Here is a 22,053-nt window from a genome sequence, read left to right as displayed (position 1 = left end):
GGGAGATTAGATGTGGAGCAAGGGGGAGGAGAAATTCTCATCATGACTACCAAGAAAATAGCAGCTTGTTGCAGAGAGTACAGAAGTGTATTTGAAAAAGTAGTGTCATGTCACCTGTCATGGTCATCCTCAAATAAATTGTCTCAACAATAAAATTGCTGAAAAATGAAAAGAACCTCCCACCTTTGCCAACATGCTCACAAAAAATCTTTCTTAAAGCTGATCCTTTTATCAGCCGGCTTTTCTTAGAAACAACCATCAAATAAGTGGACACTGTGCATTTAAATGTAGCTACAAAGAAATCTAAGAGGGCAGGATTGATTTACAAACCCAGTGTGATTTTTTTTGGCACCCTTAGTGCCCTCAGTGATAGTCTTTGAAGTGCTTGAAGCTCAGTATGCGCTTATATCTGGAGCTTTTGTTAGTCACTTCATATGTACTGAGTCCTCTGCCATCATTATTCAATGATTCACACTGCGCAGCCAAAACACTCACTCTTATCTGTTAAGAGGCTGCAGAGACGCAGTCAGACAGCTCTGGGTGGGTGGATGGGTGGGGGACAGAGAAAGAGAGAGAGAGACACTGCTTCTGCCTCTCTCTCTTGTGGGAAACGACTTTCCTCTCTTCCTCTCAACATGAAGCCAAAGAGCATCCCGACTTCAAGAGCTTTAGATCCTGAATATTCACGCTGGTGGCATTTTACCATGTGTAGGCGGTGAGGGTTTGCAGAGATAGGAGAGAGTGTGTGAAGTATTGATCACTGTTGCTGTTGTCCTTGTTTGCTCTGTGTCTCACAGTACCAGCTCACTCTCAGGGAAAGATAGTGAGACAGAGAGAAGGCTGGTGTCATAACGCACTCCTGGGATTAATTTAGAGAGATATGTTTAAATACAACAAAAGGGAGTGATGCCATGCAGCACATAAATGAGATGGTCCTATGAATACTGCTTTTACTACTACAGCCTGCAAGCCTGATTACAAGAATGTTTTTAGATTGATTTTAGTGTGATAAGTCTAACATTCTAATCCTTATACTGCCTAATTGCTGCTGTTTTAATAGAATCAAAGAAAAAAATATCTTTTTTGTTTACTGTAGGAGTGTTAGGTTCAATATAATTTGAAGAGCTGTGTCAATATTTTGACTTCTGAAAAGGCACCGCTCACGCTTAGTTACTTTGAGTAATCTAACAACACATTAACACATTAATCAGCAGTAAAATGCTTATTAAAAGTAACATCATATTGGTATGGTCTGGTTGAAAACCTCAGTTAAAAAAGATCTATTTCGTTGAAATATAATCTATATTAAATACATTTTAATGTCAACAATCTCATGGTGGGAACCATCTGAGATGCATATTTAGTCTTTCAGTTCTTCCTCTCTTGGTCATCTCCAGCAGCTCTTCAGCTACAGTATTTTTGCCTGTGCTCCATCACTGTCAATTAGGCTACAATCAGTAACTGGGATGATTTTTAGCTTCAGGGTATTTGACAAGCTACAAGCTTTCATTACAACATTATGCTACAGTACTGGCTCATGAACTGCCAAACCCGAGTGGGTACACATTTACATATCAAACCCAGCATGCTCATAATCAAACCTGTTCCCTTTTTCAGCCAATATGGCCAAGAAATTCATTTTCATCCACACAAAACCCTCATTTGAATGAAATGGAATTGGCCCCATTCAAAGTGCGCTGCCTTTCCCCAGATGAGGTACACTGATTAGTTTTGTGTGTGTGTGTGTGTGTGTGTGTGTGTGCATGCGTGCGTGTGTGTGTGTGTGAAATAAAAGATGAGAAGGGGAAAAATGAGGCCAATAATCCATCAAGCTTCACCCATAATGGAAACATAACACCACAGCACAGAGCATAATCACAGTGACAAAACTGACAAAACTGACAATTTATTGAACACACATGACAGAATAGGCCAAAAATGATTACAAGGTAGTTCACTACCAACAAATAGAGGAGGAAGGGAAGTAATTAGAAAGAGAAGCTTGCCACAAGTTGGCTACCACCAGCACTCCACTGATTCACAGTGCTTTCACAATGCGATGCTTCCTGGTGAGCTGGCTGCCACACATACCTATATAGCTAACAATTTAGTTGATGTTTTGCCCATATCCAGCACAAACAGGTAAATCATGACTTGTTGACCATTTCACCTGTCTATGCTTCTCCACGCTGTTAGGATTAGAATTGATTTTAACAGTTTATAGAAAAAAAACTGATTGAATAATTTGCAGGGTCAAGCTCCAACTGGCAACAAATCCAGACTTCTTGTCTGTTAACACTTACAGGCAGCAGTCAGGAGTAATACCATCATTAACCGCCTGTGTAATTTTCTCTGTTGAAATGGCCGAACCTTGACAGAACCACTATGACAGAATAAAAGCTGCTCAGTGAATGTTTTGTAAGTACAATAATGTGAGAGGATGTAAATGAAAAGAGTTGTTTTTAATGTGTGTTTGTTGGTGGACAGTATGCCACTGTGTTGCCAGGCCGCTGAACTCTCTGTGCATATTTTCCGTGTGTATATTTCTGCACCGAGGGAGGAGTTTGGGAAATAGGTTGGCATCTGATCTGGCTGACGTATGATGGCTCTCCTCTCTGCTTTGCTACCTTCTGTGTGTTCTTGGAAACATGGTTGCCTTGTGTTGCCCTGCCAGGCCCTTGAGACAACTCCCAGTACATTTCTGCCTCAGTCATGTGTGCAAATGTGTGTGTGTGTGTATGTGTGTGTGCTTGCTTTTGTGCATCGCCTGCTCATGGCGTTTCTCAGTGCCGCTTTTGGTTTCAATTTGTAACTCGGGTCAAGACTGAATTCAAAACATGTGTTTGTGAAAAATATTTAGAGAAATACTGTACGTCTTTGGTCTCTGCAAATGTTTGAATATTTGGCTGTTTTGGGACACAAATATACAGTGATGGATAATAACAGGAAACTTCATTGCCAGACTTCCAAAATTCAACAACTGCTGCAGAATTCAATAAGTGCAGTTTAGTGGCAGTTTTATGTGACAAATGACACAAATCAGACAGATTTGTCAAAAGGAGAGGCAGAAATCTGGCAGCTGTGATTGTTAGTCACCAACTTCCTCGCCTCACTCTGTGTCCCCTCGAGACATGGCTGAACCACACAGGAGCCTGTTTACGTCTGTTTACCTACGTATTTCTCTCTTGCTCACACACAACATCCACTTATTAAGGCAAGTTCAAGGAAAGTGCTCACTCTCTGTTTTTCTCTCTGTCCCTGCTGCAGATGGAGGAAGTAATAGCACGTATGCAGGACGAGAAAAATGGCATCCCTATCCGAACAGTGAAAAGCTTCCTAACCAAGATCCCCAGTGTTTTTTCAGGTAAAGCTCTTCTCTTCTCTTCTCCTTTTCCTTCTTCTTCCTCGTCTTCTTTTGACTTCATCTGTCATCTACAAAATGGGAAATGTCTGCCCTCATAACTTGTATTTAATGTTGTCAAAGAGTGGCAGTTGTTGGGATTGAGAAGTCAACCAAAATACAGAAGTGCCAGAAAACTGTGGTTTTCAAAAATGGCCACTTGACACCGACTCCAAAAATTAAGTTAGTCCTCAAGGTCTTAAGTCCTAAAATAACTATTTTCACAGCCTTGAAAACAAATGTTGACTACTTTGACTGACACGTGGTTGCCAGTTCAGATTGCTGAATTGCCTGCTTAGACTGCCACGTGTCCACCTGAGGGCCATCTACATGCCGCCATTTTGCCTCGATGTGGATTAAATCAGAGTAACCCAAAGATGGCATTGATCAAGACCGTCACAAACTGCAGTCATTTCCAAAACCTACCCTAAAGACTTTGGTACCAAACACTAATCAAACCAGTCCTATAGATAAACCCCAATAGTTGTTCAAACCCCTGATAAACTGTCAAGGATTTATTATAATCTACTAACAGGTTAATACAAATCCTTTTACAAATTCTTAGATTTTATTGGCTCCTTTTTGCACAGTTTTGCTTCAGGGTATCTGGTGGTCAACATTCCTTGGTTTAACCAGTGACATCCATGCCCTTTTGTCAGGAGTTTCTAATAAAGGGCACTGATTCAGCAAATGTGGGCACAGACAGAGACAAATTTAACTTTGCCTTTAGAGATGTTAGTCAAAACAATATTGACAAATGCTGTGGGCATAACAAAGTGGGGAGCTGATGACAGTTCTTTTTTACCCTTTTGATGCCCTGTCTACTGCACAGTGTGTTAAAAACAAGGACAGGCTCTATTGATTAATTTTAAATCAGACCATTCAACATCAGCTCAGAATCATCTGGGTTCTTTTTGAAAAATATTACAGCTACAGCGGCCATGTCTCCAGCAACAAAGCTCCTCTGTCCCTCTGTACACAATCTATATGTGCAAAACGCCAACATGATTAAAAGATTCACAATATTTTATTACAAAATAGGTGCATTTTCTTAAATCAAATTGATCTCATCCTTACTGTCAAAATGGGGACCACTCAACTCAGCCACTGTGGACGTTTGTGCTGGATCTTTATCTCAGTGAAGGAGCACACTTGTCAGCATTAACTGGCAACTAACTGCCCTGTAGAGACACCCAACTCTTATAACAATTTATTCTTGTTGATTTGTCACAATCAGGTCATGAAACTTTTCAGTGTTCTCCTGGGTGTAGATAATGACCACGTTTTGAGGACAGGGGTCATCTTTCAGGCTCTCTCTCTGCCACATGTGTATTCAGCAATCCAATTCTTCATTACTCTGTATTGGCACCATGTCCTTGGGTGATAAACCAAGTCGAAGAAGCAGATGACAGCACAAAGGATAATATTGTCTATTTTCTCAGAGAAGATTGACTACCAAGTCAAGCTAAGCTTTCTGCATAATCACTCAAACAGCATGTGCATGCAACAGGAACTGAATTGCATTTCTTTCAACCTTGGGCCACAAACTCTCCAATAACTCTAATCATTACATAATACAGCTACTTTAATCCAGATTATAATTTCATTCTTACATTATGTCTACTTTCTAATGTGTGTTTCATCATACATTATTAGCACCTTTCCTGTTAGTGCTGCAGCAGACATCAATCAACTGGATGATCAATAGCACTTGACCTTATTGACCCTTTACATTCATATACACACAGCACACCCTAAACCATAAGAGCACAAGACAATCTTTGATCGTGATATTAATCAATTCAGAGAACAGCCTTGTTAGAGGATTACTTCACACATCACATTTAAGCTCTCTCTTAGAAAATGGGTCATCTTTGATAATGTGAAGCTGGGGGATGTATTAATGATGTTAATCCGTGAAAAATCTCATCTGAGTATGTGGGTTCTGGAAAACAAGGGGGAGCACTGGAAGAGACGCGGAGAGACAAAATGCAGACAGAAGCTTGATGGACAGAGAGACAGCCACAGGGCTCGACTGTCTCACTGCATGAATTCCCTCATGTCTCTATTTCACACCTTCTTTTCTGTCGTCTGTGGCTTTCATATCCTCAGCACACCTTCACCTGTCAGTATGACTGACAATAATAATAGCTTGGAAAATATATATTTAGCCAAAGTCACATGTTGTGCCGGGGTGTGAAATTGCCCAGGGGGCAGAGGATGCTGTTATGTTATTTTTTTAAATTTTTTGGATGTGAAAACGATTTAGTTGCATTCAAAGACAGGGAAGATGCAAAATGACATCCGTCATATGAAAGGTTTGATGTTAACAAGTCTTATTTAGACAGCTTTGGGTTTACATTCATGCCTTTCTCCGCTCCTCTCTTGAGGCTGTATTCGCGTTCACGATTTTCTTTTTGTTGTGACACTTTGCATTGTACTATGTGATGAACTGACTTAATTAAATGCTTTGAGTCAGACAAATTGTGTTGTTACGATACACAATGGATGCTTCATTATGCCATTGTACCTCTATGGTCATTTATATTAATGGACTTCAGCCAAAGCCAAGCTGGCATGGAGAGGATGTCAGAAAGGAATATTTAGTAATGGATGGCTTATTACCCACCTACATAGTGCAAGGCGAGAGGAATTTAGCATACACTGTGATGATGATGGGGGTGGGTAGGGTTAAGAGTGTCATTATTTTCACTTTCATTCACATCTACATGCAAAAGGTGTTTTAGCACACTGTGAATACATTAGATATGCAAGTGATTTCTACTTTTTGTGTGTTTTAGGTTCTGACATCGTACAGTGGATGATCAAGAATCTGGACATTGAAGATCCAGGTGAGAAATCCTCTATATTAATTGAGCTATACTGAAAAAGTTGCCCATATTTAACCCTTTTGATACGTAACTCTCTAATCTCCAGGCTATATCTTGTGTGTGTATTGCTGTGTATTGCATGGTTTTAGATATGCTCCAGTTTTCATTGTGTTCCCTTATGACATCATAAGGGGGATACAGACAGACTTTGTGATTCAAAAGAAGCAAGAAGGTACTGTTTTCTCATGTTGTTTTTTGTTCACATGTCTCTAAAGAAAGTAGAGAAACATAACTGTGAAATGTTCAGCACATTATGTCCCCTTTTTACAACTGGGTCAGCAACTGCCACAGTACATGTGACGTGAGACATAAGACACACGAGACACACACTTGCCAAAATTTGCATCAGCAAAATCTAATAGCTAAATTGTGAAATACTTGTAATGGTCTTAAAATCTGAACATCTTAATGAGTGTGGGTTGTAATGTTAAATAAGGATGTCACTGTTTATACACTTATGTCAAACCTGCTGGTGCTTTCCAGGACTAAATGAGAGAAGTGCTGATCACATTTTGTACATTCATTTAGATGTTTTCATTATTCTGCAGTAAAAGAAAGAGAAACTCCTGCAGGCTTTTGCACACCATTTCTGTAACTACAGTCTACACTTTTCTTTGATCTGTCTCTTTCAGTGCTTGAGCTATAGCACACACTGCAATTCTTCTTCATCCTCTTCTGTTTTATTATTCTTATTTTATTCCAGTGTGATAGCGTAAAACTAGATTCTCTTGAGGGAGTTACCAAATCATTAGTTGAGCTCCTCATTGCACATAAAATGATTCAAACTGGGCAGGGTGAACTGTGACAAATGTGGAAAGTTAGAGCCAAGTGCTTATTCCCCATAAAGATGATGGAAAAGAAGTTACTAAAGTTAAAAGCAGCTTTTTCAGTTTTTGATCCGTGTGTGTGTGTGTTAAAGAGTATTTTTGTGTGTAGGTGTCTAGTGTGTGTGTCTCAGTTTTTGACAATGATTTTATAATTATGACTCATCAACTCATAATTCCTATGTATGTTGATAAACATGTTTGTTTGTCTGTTTTGAATATTATACATCCCCCTTTATAATTTAGGATTTAGGGTGCTGATTGTACTATAAGAAGCAATGTTTATGTGTGTGTGTAAGCTGAAATAGAAGCTGTTAGATCACCTGTAGTATGTGATATGATCCAGGTCAGTGCAGTGCTATTATTTCCTGATGAAGGCCATAGTGCTTATTTTCTGTGATAAGTGTGGCAGCCAAATTTGTTTTTATAGACTTCACAAAAGTGATGTTTTTATAATCTTATGTCACTAAGTTGATGTCATTTTGGTTTTGTAAGATGATTTTTTTTCTTTCTCTTAAATCTTAAATCACAAAACATGTTGCCATTTGCCCTGCAGTGATACACAGTATATTGTAAGTGACTCTAATGCAGAACAGCTCCTGGTGGGGTTGACAAACACACAGCAAAGTGAAAAGCAATTAATTAGACACACAGCACGATAGGAGCAGATTTATCTAAAGGCTGATGAGCTTATATCAAAGTTTACTGGGGATTTAGAGGTTACAGATATTAACATACTAATGCATGATGGTGTCATCACCAAGTGTCGCCCTTCTGTTATTATCTGTGGGTTCTTAAATATATATATGGATGTTAACTTTTTGACCCATCCTGAACTGCAGAGTCAAAAATAACCCAGCTGATTATTATCTGTACAGAGAAAACAGATTCAGCCCTCTCTGTGGTGTAAATCCACCAAAAATTTAAGATTAATTAAGATAGGATTAACGCATCTGACTGGGTCAGTCTCAAATTACATTCAAAGAAAAAGTATGAATAAACTACATTTCTAAAATATTCAGAATCTTTATCAAAAATCAAATCAAAATCATCAGTGATCAAAACATTTAACATGGCTAAATGTACCTGTGGCTTACAAAGAGTGAATATGAAACAGCACCTAATCAGCTCAGTGGAACAGTAAAATGATCTCTAAGGGAGAACATCATAGAGAGGCACTCTAATGATCCCAGTCATCTCCTTGAACCTCCTTGTCATCAGACTCAAGATTCAGTCCTTCAGCAGGACACTACTGATAATGTGATTCGCTCCCGTCACATCACACATCTGCACACTGCATAAATATCTATAAAACTTACAACATTCTTATTTTTAATGGTGTTGTAGTGTCTTTTATCAGCCCTCTTCCTCTACTTACAAGCTCCATTACAAGCATAGAAGTACTGCATTATGGAAGTAAACTAAGGAATCTCTCGCCTTAAAGCTCAGCTGGAAGACTACTCCTACTCCACTTGGCAGGGCTCCAGGCTGCTGGGTTTTTTGGCACATAACTGGTAATATGATGAAATCAAAGGGTGTTCTCCCCCTGGACTCTGAGGCCAGCCTTTCTTGACAATTTGACTCATTCCATTCCAAGGTTTAGTCAGCTCATGTTATGTTATGTTAAATGGAGGCCAGGCGCTCCCCTGCTACCAGCAATCGATCTTTATGGACTCTTACTAGAAAAACAACAGCAAACATGATCTTGATTAATGTTTTCTTCATATATTTTGACACAGTAGATAATGAGAATAGATCAGCACAGTGCTCGAAGATCAGGCATTGTTAGCCACAGAGATCCTTTAATTAAATTAAATTGAAAATAAGCAAAAGGCTGTTTTTTTCTCTAGTAAATGTCTTACTTTGTGTATAAATAAGTGTCAGAGGCAAATATAGCTTACAGTATTCTTCATATGAGCAATGATATTGCTGTGAGAAATAGTACAGTGGATACAGAGGAGGGGTGTGTTTATAAGTAAACAGGTTTAAATAACTTATGAGTCATAATTTATTAATAAACGGAGCTCAGTCACACATATGCACGCAGAGACACACACATGCATAAGCATCCTGACCCTCTAAAGCTGCGACAGTCACCTCAGCGGTAAAGGAAAAGCCAGTCTATAATTATCTCTCACACACAGTAACACCCGGTGTGTGTGTGTGTGTGTGTGATGGAGAGTAAGTGAGTGGAGAAGTGCATCAAGCACACATATAAGAATCTGCTATAGCATTCATAGTGCTGCCTATTTAGGCTATGTGAAGTGTTTCATCCTTTCCATCTCCTGGCTTATTAGTCTGTTATGGGCATTTACTGCGAGCCTCCCTGGAGCCAAAAGAGTGAATAAATAATCAAATTACTTGGCAGTTGGAGAGTATTGTATGAAGGAATATGTAAATAAACTGCTTCCTTTGCTGCTCATAATGAAGAAAACATGTCAGTATCAACAGAGAACTGTCAATTCATTACAAGGAACATGAATGATAGATGTCAACACCATGAAGGCGTCACAGGTTCGGAACAGCAGGGAATAACTGGTGGCAGATGAGACACACGGTTGATGATGATTACATGTTTTCATTATCTGATGGCTTTAAATCAGGGACAGTCACCCATGTGCCGCAGAGCGCCAGGAGGAAGCGGGTTTTCACTCCGACTAAGCACAACACCAGGTGATTTGACTGATGAGTTCCGCCTCTCCGGCTGAAGGTGGGCTAATCAGCGAGACCTCCTGCTGTGCTGTTTGGTTGGAATGGAGACCTGCCTATCCTTCTGTCAAAGCACCGCCAGGGTTTATTAAAGCAGCAGAGCCTGGTGTTCACTCTGGACAGTTTTTCCAAGAATTTGTACACAGGGTCGAATAAAGTTAATTGTGGCCCATGACTATTGATGGCAAAGGAAGGGCCTTCTCACCCTCTGAGTAGATGATACAATGTGACGTCTGACAAATAGACATAAGGCAGCTGCACATTAACCTGACAGCAACAACAGCTAACTGAACTTGATTAAACATTAAATTCTGCTACCAGCACTTCAGTTTTTTATGCATATTAATATACAATGTGATATTTTTTTCCCCTGCTGTGTGTACATGATTCAAAAATTCTATAAATATATATTAAAGTTCAATAAATGGATTCAGAATCAGAATTACTTTATTTATCCCCGAGGGGAAATTCTTGAATTCTTCTCGTTATAGGTGCGTTTTTTTGGAAACTGAATGAAGTTTTCTTAAATAATACAGTATCTGCAGTGACGCTAGACTTTCTGAGCGACTCTCTGTGTGAATGTTTTACAGGCATGAAAATAACATTAGACCATTAGAGAAGTTATAAATTGACTTTGCCTTTGTTTTATCCCAGTGGAGGCCCTTCACCTAGGAACTCTGATGGCTGCACATGGTTACTTCTTCCCCATCTCAGACCATGTCCTCACTCTCAAAGATGATGGCACTTTCTATAGGTTTCAGGTGAGAATTAAAATATTAGCAACACTCCTTATATCTCTGGAAGGGAAGTAGTGTGATAGTTAATAAAAAAATAGATCAGCTGATCAAAAGAATTTGGACTGCAGATGTACCAACAATGCAATTGTGCACCCTCTTGACATTGTCCGGGTCACGGTGTTTCTCTTATCATGCACTAGTTTACTAAGCTGATGAGCCAATCAGAGCGACAGGCTTTGCTGTCAATGTCACTGCTTATGGGTCAAAAACTGTCAAACAACAAGACGTCAAGTAACAATCTATACTTGCTTCACTTGTGTATGAACAGAATGTTTTCATTCAGGCTGGAGACACTGGCACTTTCATGAGACGACAGACTGTTTTTATTTCACATGTTTTTCCACAAAAACACCTGAAGCTCCCTCCATGCTGTTGTAAACAAAGTAGATTGGTGGTTGTGTGCAGCACACAACTAACCAAGAGAAATCAATGCCTAAAGCTGTTTGTGTCAGTAGCCGGCTTTATTTGTGCCCTTTGTTTTATGTGTAATCAGCTCACCTTATCTGAAACCAGTCTGTACAACCACACCAAAGTCGGGTCAAGATTCACGCTGGTGTCTGCTCTGAGCATTCTCTGAAAGGAGCTTATGTGCTTTGGACATTATGCCAAGCCCCATTATACAACAAAATGTTTTATTGTGACAGATGCAGCACAGACACAGCATGGCAGTGCCTCTATTTGAAACACCATGTGGGTTTTATATATGCTGTCAAAGATGTGAGTCCCTCTCTTTTGGTTTTGTCTCTTAATGATCCTGTTTTTTGTTTTTTTCTTCTTCCTTTAGACTCCATACTTTTGGCCATCAAACTGCTGGGAACCAGAAAACACAGACTATGGTGAGAGAGCTCTGTTGTTATAGTCACACATTGTGCATTGTAATGATGCAGACCCACACACCAATAATGGTCAAAAAATAAAACAAGGGTTGCCACTACAGAATCTGGATGGGAAGACAGAAACACATGTTTACTTCTACTCAAAAGCTTTGTCCCCACAATCAGTTATACAGTGCAGTGGGTATCTGCTTTGTTTATATGTTATACATTCATGTTTTCAGTCAATAGGGCCCACTTCAGTCCATGTTCTGTGACTAATTACTGGGAAGTAACACAGTGCACAGTTGGCTGCACATTTTTATGGGGGTACCAGGATGAGCTTTTCATTGTTACAACCAGCCAGAGCGAAGATAAAGCTCTCTCATAATGCCAAAAATGGTTTGGTGTATAACCGCACCCTTGCAGCTCTTTCATATTGAGTTGCAGGAGAGTAAAAATGCTCGCTGCTGGAATAATCCTGCGAGGCTTTCGGGAAAGTTAAGAGTGTCTCTGATGTAGCAAGTGATTCACGTGAACGATGCCCTTTAATGAAAACAGCCTAATGGCATAATGAAACTCCCACATTATTGTCTGTTAACAAAGAGATGAAGGGATGATGGGAGTACAGGAAAACATCAAAAAGTCAAGTGCACGTGCACACACACACACACACACACGCTCACAGATGCTTATACACACTGCACACAGTAAATGACCTTTGTGTTTCACAGGCCAGTTTAAATGTGCATATGAGAGGATTAAATGAATAAGCGCAGGGCCACTTAAGGCTTTTAAAATGATGCTCAGATTCCAGCACTTATTACCAATCTCTCTGTCTGTCTCTCTCAGCTGTTTACCTCTGCAAAAGAACAATGCAAAATAAAGCACGTCTGGAGCTTGCCGACTATGAAGCGGTAAGTGAAAGAGGTCTTGTTAAGTCAGCACTCCTCTCTGTGCTGTTCCTGTGTTGGCACTGCTCTCAGGCTTTACTGACATCAACAAAGACAACATTTGTTCTTATGATTTGTAAAGTTTCTTTCTCCAAACACTATGCCTGCAATTGTACATTTCTTTGTCTGTTTAATACGTGAACAGGAATCATTACAAAAATGCTATCCAGCAGTTTACATAACACAGCAGGTGTGGGAAAATGTCTAAAAAGCCTTTATTTTCTCTTTTTGTTCTTCGCTTTGACTTACAGGAAAGCTTAGCAAGGCTACAGAGAGCTTTCGCCAGGAAATGGGAGTTCATTTTTATGCAAGCAGAAGCACAAGCAAAGTAAGAAACACAAACACAATGACTGTAGTGAAGTTTTCCTTCACTGAAGTATGAATACAACTAACATCTAAATTACTACTACTACTACCACTGCATGATTAAATTCATTCCGACTGCAGATGAGCTTCACATTACACATATTGTGGACTTTTGCTGTTTTAATGCGTCTGTGCTCCATTTTTCTGTCCAGAGTGGACAAGAAAAGAGACAAAATTGAGAGGAAAATTCTCGACAGTCAAGAAAGAGCATTCTGGGATGTGCACAGACCAGTGGTGAGTGAAATTACTCAATGCGCTGTCATACCTCAACTGATATCATTTCTGACATTATCAACGTCATCTTAATTGTTCCTTCAAAAGTGAATAATATTGAAAAAATAATTTAACGCTGACCACAGTCCGCTCCACCTCCCAAGTCAGAAGAGTAATTACATAGATACGGTAAATTATGTCTGCTGTCTGGGTTATTTTAATTCCACATTCCACACATTTCACGCACACTAATGATGAAATAATCTGTGAAACAAAGAAATCATGTTTTGACATCGTTATGCTATTAGGAGCGCTCTTAGTTTACACAGTGTATATAGGAGTAGTACATGCTTCCTGTAACATTTAAAAGGTGCAAAGAGGTGAACACAGTGCAGATCCTCCGCCGTGTGTTTGCCTTTGCTGTGCACATGAAATGCCACATCAATAACTGTCACAACACATCAGCTTCAGTGCTGCTCTTTACCTTGTTCCTACACACTTGCTTAGCATTGGCATTTAGTTTCCCCCCTGAGGTTAAAGGGTCTCCTCTGCTGTATTTCCCTGAAAGCCACTGCTCCACGGTTAATTGGAAAATAACAAGTTCAATTTATGCGTCCTTGGAGCAACATAATCAATATTAATTCAAATTTCACAGTGACGGCATCAAGCTACTTAGCTCTGTTCTTCTGGAAGGGACCTAGATTAGACCACTTGTTCAATCAGCCGGATGTCCCGCTGGTTTACTTGTTTTGGTAGAACCGGCACATTCCATGTTTAATAAACCGTCTGATGCATTGTCCTGCAGACGTCCTAGAATCTCATCACACCTCAGCTAAGCACACAAGTTAAATAAAGTGAAACTCAACTCATGTTCATAGTATAATATAAATCTGATTTTCTTTTCACAGCCTGGATGTGTGAATACAACAGAAGTCGACATAAAGAAGTCATCCAGAATGAAAAACCCTCACAAAACCAGAAAGGTGCAGTACACCTTCCCACTCTTACACAACTTTGTAAGGTCAAGGCCTCTGTTTCCTGTTGAATATTTCTATGTAGTACGATGTTCTTCTACAGCTAATCTACGAAGCTAACGCTGTCTAGTGAATCTTTGCTGGATAAAATCAAGACAGTCAACAGTTGTGCTGAGTTTCACACTTAGTTTGGGGCCACATCAGAACTTAACCATAGCCTCTGCAAGGATCTGCATGTAAACACAAATGTGTTGTTTTGTGTGTGAGGCTACTCAAGAGCTATTTTTTCAAAATACTTTTGTGTTATCAGTCTGTGTATGGGCTGCAGAATGATATCCGCACCCACAGCCCAACGCACACCCCTGCTCCAGAGGCTAAGCAACCTACAGAAGAAGAACTGCAACAACAGGTAGGTCCTGCAGGGGGCACTCCAGTATTACAGATAAAGGATCTTTAAAAGATATTGCTGCATCATTTTTCTGTGCTCTTACCCTGGAAAAATATACTATATCAGTTAGAGTAAGATACATATGTAAAAAAATATAAATATACTTCATGGATACTGTTGTATACTGATTACTCTTTTTTTCAGATCACCTTTTGGCAATTGCAATTAGACAGGCATCGACTGAAAATGTCCAAAGTGGCAGAGAGGTGAGCGATGTCCTTTGTGTCTTTATTCACTTTAGCCATCGATCTGTTTATTGAGCCTTTAAAAGGCCTAACCTGGCGTGGGATTAAGAACTCCATTGACCTTGGGTCCACATAATGCCTTCAGGTTTCATTTGTGCCAACAATGCCAGAAACAGGAGGTTCCACAAAGTGTCGATTTGTCATTTTCTTCCTTTAACCCTCATGCGTTGTTCGGGACATTTTTGTCCTCTGAGAGAAATTTTTCTGTTTATTTTGGCCATAACTTTGTCAATATGTGGACAAATTGAATCATTTTTCCTCAATAAGCTTAATTTTACATAAATTTTGTTAATATGATTTTAAAATTTTTCATAGGTCAACGGTACACTGTGGGCAAATTTTACCCCCTAATGTGTTGTTCGGGGACAAAAACGTCCCCTAACTTTAACGGTTTTAAAAATATATTAGATAAATATTTTTTTGAAATTTTTTTGCATAGACCTTTTAATTAACTTCAGTTCTAATCAACAGTAGTGAAAAAATCATTTTCCCCCAGGATTTTAACCCTTTAATCACCAATTTTATAAGGGGTGGTGCTGAAAATTGAAAAAAAAACACACAAAATGGCTCATTTTTAATAGAAAAGGTGAATGTGGACTGGATTCTTTTTAACCTTTATTATAGTCTTGGTCATGTCAAACATCAGTAAAAAAATTGACTTTATTGCATTATTAGTTTTTGCACAGCACTGGATTTTCTTTTTTTCTCCCATTTTGTCCCATAGACTTACATTATAAACACACTTTTTTTGACTGCACAGCCATGGCACTAAATAATCATGCATTCTTGATTGTTGGTGGTTTACCCTGTTGGTAGGAGGTAACATTTGTGATTTTTACAGTTAACAACTTAATTACCATATTAACCCTTTACCTGCAGGCCTGTGCTCATGTACTGTAGTTTCTGGCTTAAGTATATGGAGTTATAGGGAGTATTTTAGCACATAATTGTGTGTCTACACACTGTGTGTGTATGTTAGAGAGGAAGAGAGCCATTTGCACACTGTCAGGGAAGGAAAGTCAGGAAAATAAAGTTACTAAGTAAGTGAAGTGTACCTAATTCAGACGTACAACGGCAATGCATAAGCATGTAAAATGAAAACATCCAGGAGTTCTGGCGTCTGAAGTTGTGGATGGGTAAAATAGCTGTTTTTTTTTTTTTTTTAGCTTTCGGAAAACACGTCCTCCAGTAGAGTGACTTTACTTTTAGGTTAGTGTCTCAGTTGAGATCACTGAATTAGTCTAAGTGAGGTCTAAGTGCCCCTTTTCCATGGTGTGTTGCGCTCCACACGACCATACGTACATGTGCATGTTACTAAATAGACACCATAGATAGATAACTTGATAACATAATAAATAATCATTGACTAACCAAATCTAATCTACAGTTTAGTCCCCTACTAAAATTAGTATTAAAAGTAGTTTAGTAAAGTAAAGTAAAGTAAATTTGTTGCAGCCCTAAAAGTAAGTGCCGGGCCCTTTGATGCTGAGAGGTTCAGACTAAACAAAACAAAAACACTAGTGGACTTGCATGCATCCTCCTGGTCATTTAATGGTGACAAGAGCAGCAAGCAGCATGAAGAGAGGATTCACTTGTGCATGAGTGAAGGATTCACTTGTGAACGAATGAAGGATTCGCTTGTGAACAAGTGACGGATCTACTTGTGCAGCCTTCACAGCTTCACAGCCTGGCCCTTCATAGAGCCAGGCTGCACAATCATTTCCAGAGATTGTGCACAAGTGAATCCTCTCTTCATGTTGCTTTCTGCTCTTCTCACCATCAAATGACCACAAGGTCACATGTAAGACCACTTGCCTTTTTGTTTTGTTTAGTCTGCACCTGTAGACATCAAAGGGCCACACGTGCATAGCAACACTTTCTTTGTTTTTGTTTACTATGAAGACTCTGTGGTTGTGTGTACTCACAGACAACAAGATCAGTGTGCAAATGGCTCTCTTCCTCTCTAACATACACACACAGTGTGTAGACACACAATTATGTGCTAAAATACTCCCTATAACTCCATATACAAGCCAGAAACTACACTACATGAGCACAGGCCTGCAGGTAAAGGGTTAATATGGTAATTAAGTTGTTAACTGTAAAAATCACAAATGTTACCTCCTACCAACAGGGTAAACCACCAACAATCAAGAATGCATGATTATGTAGTGCCATGGCTGTGCAGTCAAAAAAAGTGTGTTTATAATGTAAGTCTATGGGACAAAATGGGAGAAAAAAAGAAAATCCAGTGCTGTGCAAAAACTAATAATGCAATAAAGTCAATTTTTTTACTGATGTTTGACATGACCAAGACTGTAATAAAGGTTCAAAAGAATCCAGTCCACATTCACCTTTTCTATTAAAAATGAGCCATTTTGTGTGTTTTTTTTTCAATTTTCAGCACCACCCCTTATAAAATTGGTGATTAAAGGGTTAAAATCCTGGGGGAAAATGATTTTTTCACTACTGTTGATTAGAACTGAAGTTAATGAAAAGGTCTATGCAAAAAAAATTCAAAAATATATTTATCTAATATATTTTTAAAACCGTTAAAGTTAGGGGACGTTTTTGTCCCCGAACAACACATTAGGGAGAAAAAAAGAAAATCCAGTGCTGTGCAAAAACTAATAATGCAATCAAGTCAATTTTTTTACTGATGTTTGACATGACCAAGACTGTAATAAAGGTTCAAAAGAATCCAGTCCACATTCACCTTTTCTATTAAAAATGAGCCATTTTGTGTTTTTTTTTTTCAATTTTCAGCACCACCCCTCATAAAATTGGTGATTAAAGGGTTAAAATCCTGGGGGAAAATGATTTTTTCACTACTGTTGATTAGAACTGAAGTTAATTAAAAGGTCTATGCAAAAAAATTTCAAAAAAATATTTATCTAATATATTTTTAAAACCGTTAAAGTTAGGGGACGTTTTTGTCCCCGAACAACACATTAGGGTAGTGTTTGCGAACAATGCATGAGGGTTAAAAGAGAAGCACATTCACCGGAGAGTTCTCTAACCTTGCAGGGTTGATCCCTCTTGCCAGACTCTAGCTTTCTGTTCAATCTGCAGTTTGCTCTCAAGAGTATTTGGGCTTTTTTCAGTTAGTTGTTACATGATAAAACAACACATTCATTATAACTCCCAGAACTGTATGGGCTCTACAGGCTGTGATATGTGTTGTTTCATCTCCAGCTTGCTGGGCTACACGGAGCAGTACCTTGAATATGACCCCTTCCTCACACCTCCAGACCCGTCCAACCCCTGGATCTCAGATGACACCACACTCTGGGAGCTTGAAGCCAGGTAGGCATACATGTAGAGAAACAGTAGTACAGATGAATATAAGGCAGATACACAGCTGATGAATATGTTTTTTTTTTGTGGTACACATACTTCTTTCTTTTTTGTATGTTCCCTGCAGTAAGGAGCCAGGCCAGCAGAGGGTAAAGAGGTGGGCCTTTGGCATCGACGAGGTTCTCAAAGATCCTGTGGGGAGAGAGCAATTTCTCAAATTCCTGGAGTCTGAGTTCAGCTCAGAGAATCTCAGGTGGATACAGAATGACAGCTCCTTTCAGAAAATAATGTTTAGTAAATTAATTCTTATCTTTGTTCCATCAGCCAATTTTAACTGTTATGAATATGTAACAGGAAATTCAATCTAGAACAATTCATCATGTTTGAAAAGATAAGCCTACTAATATAACATCTGAATCTGCAAAGCAATCAGCAACCAGAACAGCCAAATAAAAAGCCATGAAATGCACCTCAAAAATGTGAGCATAGCAATGAATAAATTCTACCGCAGCCAGTTTCAGGACTCTATCATGTGCTTAAATGAACTGTGCATTTAACCATAACTGCAACATGCTCAGCTGCCCAAACCTTTATGACCTTTAACCTCAACCACAAACCACTAAAATCAGTGGCTTTAACTTCAGTGGGAGCAGCTTTTTGTTCCCACATGGCTCCACACACACTGTGGATGTGTGAACACATATTTGTCACCATGATGTGGTGAATACAGCATGTACACCACTCACACACACACACACACACAAACAAGGTTTCAGTTCACACATTCTCCCCCTACACACTCACACACACATTAAAGGTTCACTCACACACACTGTATTATAGAAACATACAGTATATACATTGCAGCTCAACAGCAACATTACGGTTATTATGGATATTCTTCATATTCGGTATTGGTGGTAATATAAACAAAGCTAGGACAGCTGGTGAATGCCGCTTATTAATTAATGGACAACAAGCTAGAATAACAGGAATATTGCCTGAATCAATATATATTCATGGTAACAGGAACACTGCAGAGCGTCAGGGCTGCATATGAACAGCTGAACATGGTTAGAATAACCAATGTTTTTGCATGATGGCTCCTCTGCTCCATCTGATGGTACATACCTGTATTGTCTCTGCTTAAAGCTGACCATCATGATGTTAACTTGGATTTGTTTGTAGGTTCTGGCTATCGGTCCAGGAACTAAAAAAGCGTCCAATAAGAGAAGTTCCAACTCGGGTTCAGGAAATCTGGCAGGAGTTTCTGGCCCCAGGAGCGCCCAGTGCCATCAATGTCGACTCCAAGAGCTACGACAAAACAACCCAGAATGTCAAAGATCCTGGACGCTACGCCTTTGAGGACGCACAGGTAAGTAATATTTAACAGCAAATACAATGAATCACACATCCACAGCTGGTTTCTGTGCATGTACAGTTCAACTGCCGGCATAATCTTTGCTGATGGCAGTTTATGATTCACAGCTCTGCCTGCAGCCTCAGAGGACTTTTGACACCTGTGTCCGATGTATTTATACATCATTTACACACTATGTTTTTCCATGGCAGGAACACATTTACAAGTTGATGAAGAGTGATTCTTACAGCCGATTCATCCGTTCCAGTGCCTACCAGGAATTATTACAGGCCAAGAAGAAGGTAAAAAAAAAAAGTCTCCCTGGATAAATGGCCGTGTTTGAAAATAAGATGAGATGCAGAGGTGCTAGCTTAGTGCCTTGAATCATGCAGCATGCACACTGATTTCTGACACCTTCCTGGAACCTACACTCACGTCTTTTCAAGTTAAATCATGCTTTAAGCAATTTCCTAGTAACCATTTACATTTAAAGCAGTCGTGAAAATGCGGCTGCAGTTACACTCACACGCAGTGACATGTATCCAGCTTCCGGGAAAGAGGTGTTATGATTCCACTCACTGCGATTACATAAACTATTTTGGAGCACTAAGGGGCAAAACTCCTGAGATATTATTTTCAACTCGCACATTTAGAATCACATGGACATCACACTCTCTTCAGCTGTGGTGGTTAGCTTGTCTGTGATGGATTTGAAAATCCTAAAAATTACATGTGCACACCACAATTATTGTTTAATGCTGCTTCAAGTATGTCCTTCCCAGAAAAATGTGTTGTAACATGTCAGACAAAATGGCACCCACATACCCGCATCAGCAGTGAGAAGGAAATGGAACATATTAGTAGTTTGTTTCAGGTGTGGCTGACTGATCACGACTGCTGTCGGGTTTGTGGAAACTATTATTAACCGCAGGATAAACAGGGGCTGTCACAACATGATGAATAATTTGGAATTACATAGGTGTATTTATGAGCTTAAATCCTACTTGGTCTCACACCTCCTACACTTCCCCAGCTATTCTGGCAAAGAAGATTTTAGTGTTATATTCTAGGGTTTTTTTAATGAAAGAAACTGCTACATGCACGACAGTTTCTGAGGGTTTATTTTCCTCTCTTTCTGATGAAATAGCAACTCTGTATAAATACTGCTTTCAATAGCTTCATAGTGATGCCTGCCTGAATATTCCTCAAGGTATATTTACTTCATTGATGTCTCTATTTTGTCTCCACAGAAAAGTAAGAATTTGTTCTGAAGACTCTTGCTTGCAGGTAATGTCCAGAATTGAATCACACGCACTGTACTATGCATACCATTGCCACTTAGCTGTTATCAACTACTGCACTGCACGTCCTGTGTTTGAGCATCAACTATAGATACATAGATATTGAGCTGTACAGTTGAAGAATTTGGTGACACAACACTTATGTGACCCAAAAGAAATGCGTGAGCCCAACTGCTGTCACACCTGATTATAGTAATGTAAGTGTTGGTCTGCCTAAACCTTTGGGCACCACTCACCACTCGGCCCTGCTGGTGTGTGTAAATGCTCAGTTCATGCGTACGAGCAAGACGCAAGCTCTGACGTCAGAAAAACTTCAACTCACACACTCTCAAATTCTGACAACAAATAATCATTGCACAGAGGAGGCCATGACACACTGCCTTCATTACAAAATGTATGAGTCTAGCACCAGCACTAAAGCTGGTTTAAATAATAAATGAAACAGAAATGAGTAATTTCATTCTTCCCATATTAGTTCCACTTACCTCCTTCTCTTTCCTGCGCTCTCTCCTCTGCTTTCCCTTTTCTCCTCTCCCTGCAGGGGAAACCACTGGCATCCAAGAGATCGACCAGTTGTGTGCCATCATGCTAAAATCAATGCCATCTCTCTCTCTGGGACGTGGAGAGGGGGGAACCATCTCATCTCTTCATCATCATTGTCTGTCATCTGCTCTTGGCTCAGCCGGATGACGAGCTGAGCTGTCTGTTCGTCTGTTGTCCACAGGATGTTGCATGTCCATGGAGAGGATGCTCCTTCTTCTTCTCTCTCCTCTTTCAGTACCTGATATATTTCCAGTATTCTCTGAAAGAAGGCACTGCTGGACTCTGCAAAGGACACTGACAGACTATCGAGATGAAAAGAAAGTCCAGTGTTCCAGTTCTTTCCATCGTAACTGCTGGATCAGAGCCCCCTCTCTTGCCACCAGCTGAAACAAATGATGTCAGAGAGGAAAAAGAAAGAAAGAAAAAAATACACATAGAAAAAATATCAAATGACAGCTTAAACTGATAACTCTAACCAATGTCATCGCTTTACATGATCTGAGGTCACAGATACTTTGTCACGCTATGGGAAGTGTTGTGCAGAATGAATATACAATATATATACATACATATATATAATATGAATATTATTATTTATTGTGCATTTATTTGCTTTGCATTATTTTTATTGCACTACAATAATTAGCACATATGGTTTTCATTGCACCTGTAAAGTCACATTCAGATTTACAACAAAATGCTGTCTGTTGTCTTATGTAGAGCATAATTCTTTGTTATTCTCTCCTGCATTTATTTTTATACCATATTTAAAGACACTTTTACTTACTTGTATTATTAAAGTTGGCCCTCTATCTGTTATATGACTTGGCCTTGTTTTTTAAATGTACTTTTGGACATGCAACATGAGTGGAAAGTGTCCAGAGGATCCAACATGCATGTTTGTGTTCTACCACTAGAGG

General features: G+C 39.4%; 1 protein-coding gene across 1 annotated transcript in view; it reads left to right on the top strand.

The window, feature by feature from the left end:
• The window catches only part of rgs7a (regulator of G protein signaling 7a), a 40,610-nt gene extending 18,953 nt beyond the window's left edge, over positions 1–21,657 (top strand). The window contains exons 3-18 of the mRNA XM_028423181.1: positions 3,268–3,364; positions 6,202–6,252; positions 10,479–10,585; positions 11,406–11,457; positions 12,286–12,350; positions 12,638–12,714; positions 12,905–12,986; positions 13,874–13,948; positions 14,250–14,348; positions 14,532–14,593; positions 17,828–17,938; positions 18,057–18,182; positions 19,118–19,304; positions 19,502–19,591; positions 20,540–20,576; positions 21,132–21,657. Coding sequence (XP_028278982.1) covers positions 3,268–3,364; positions 6,202–6,252; positions 10,479–10,585; positions 11,406–11,457; positions 12,286–12,350; positions 12,638–12,714; positions 12,905–12,986; positions 13,874–13,948; positions 14,250–14,348; positions 14,532–14,593; positions 17,828–17,938; positions 18,057–18,182; positions 19,118–19,304; positions 19,502–19,591; positions 20,540–20,560 — 1,302 coding nt within the window. The 3' untranslated portion in view covers positions 20,561–20,576; positions 21,132–21,657. The remainder of the gene's footprint in view (positions 1–3,267; positions 3,365–6,201; positions 6,253–10,478; positions 10,586–11,405; positions 11,458–12,285; positions 12,351–12,637; positions 12,715–12,904; positions 12,987–13,873; positions 13,949–14,249; positions 14,349–14,531; positions 14,594–17,827; positions 17,939–18,056; positions 18,183–19,117; positions 19,305–19,501; positions 19,592–20,539; positions 20,577–21,131) is intronic.
• The last annotated feature ends 396 nt before the right edge of the window (positions 21,658–22,053 follow it).

This window comes from Parambassis ranga, chromosome 15 (genome assembly GCF_900634625.1).
Source record: "Parambassis ranga chromosome 15, fParRan2.1, whole genome shotgun sequence".
Lineage (NCBI taxonomy): Eukaryota > Metazoa > Chordata > Actinopteri > Ambassidae > Parambassis > Parambassis ranga.
The sequence above is the reverse complement of the archived record's forward strand: the minus strand, read 5'-3'. Positions and strand labels throughout refer to the sequence as shown.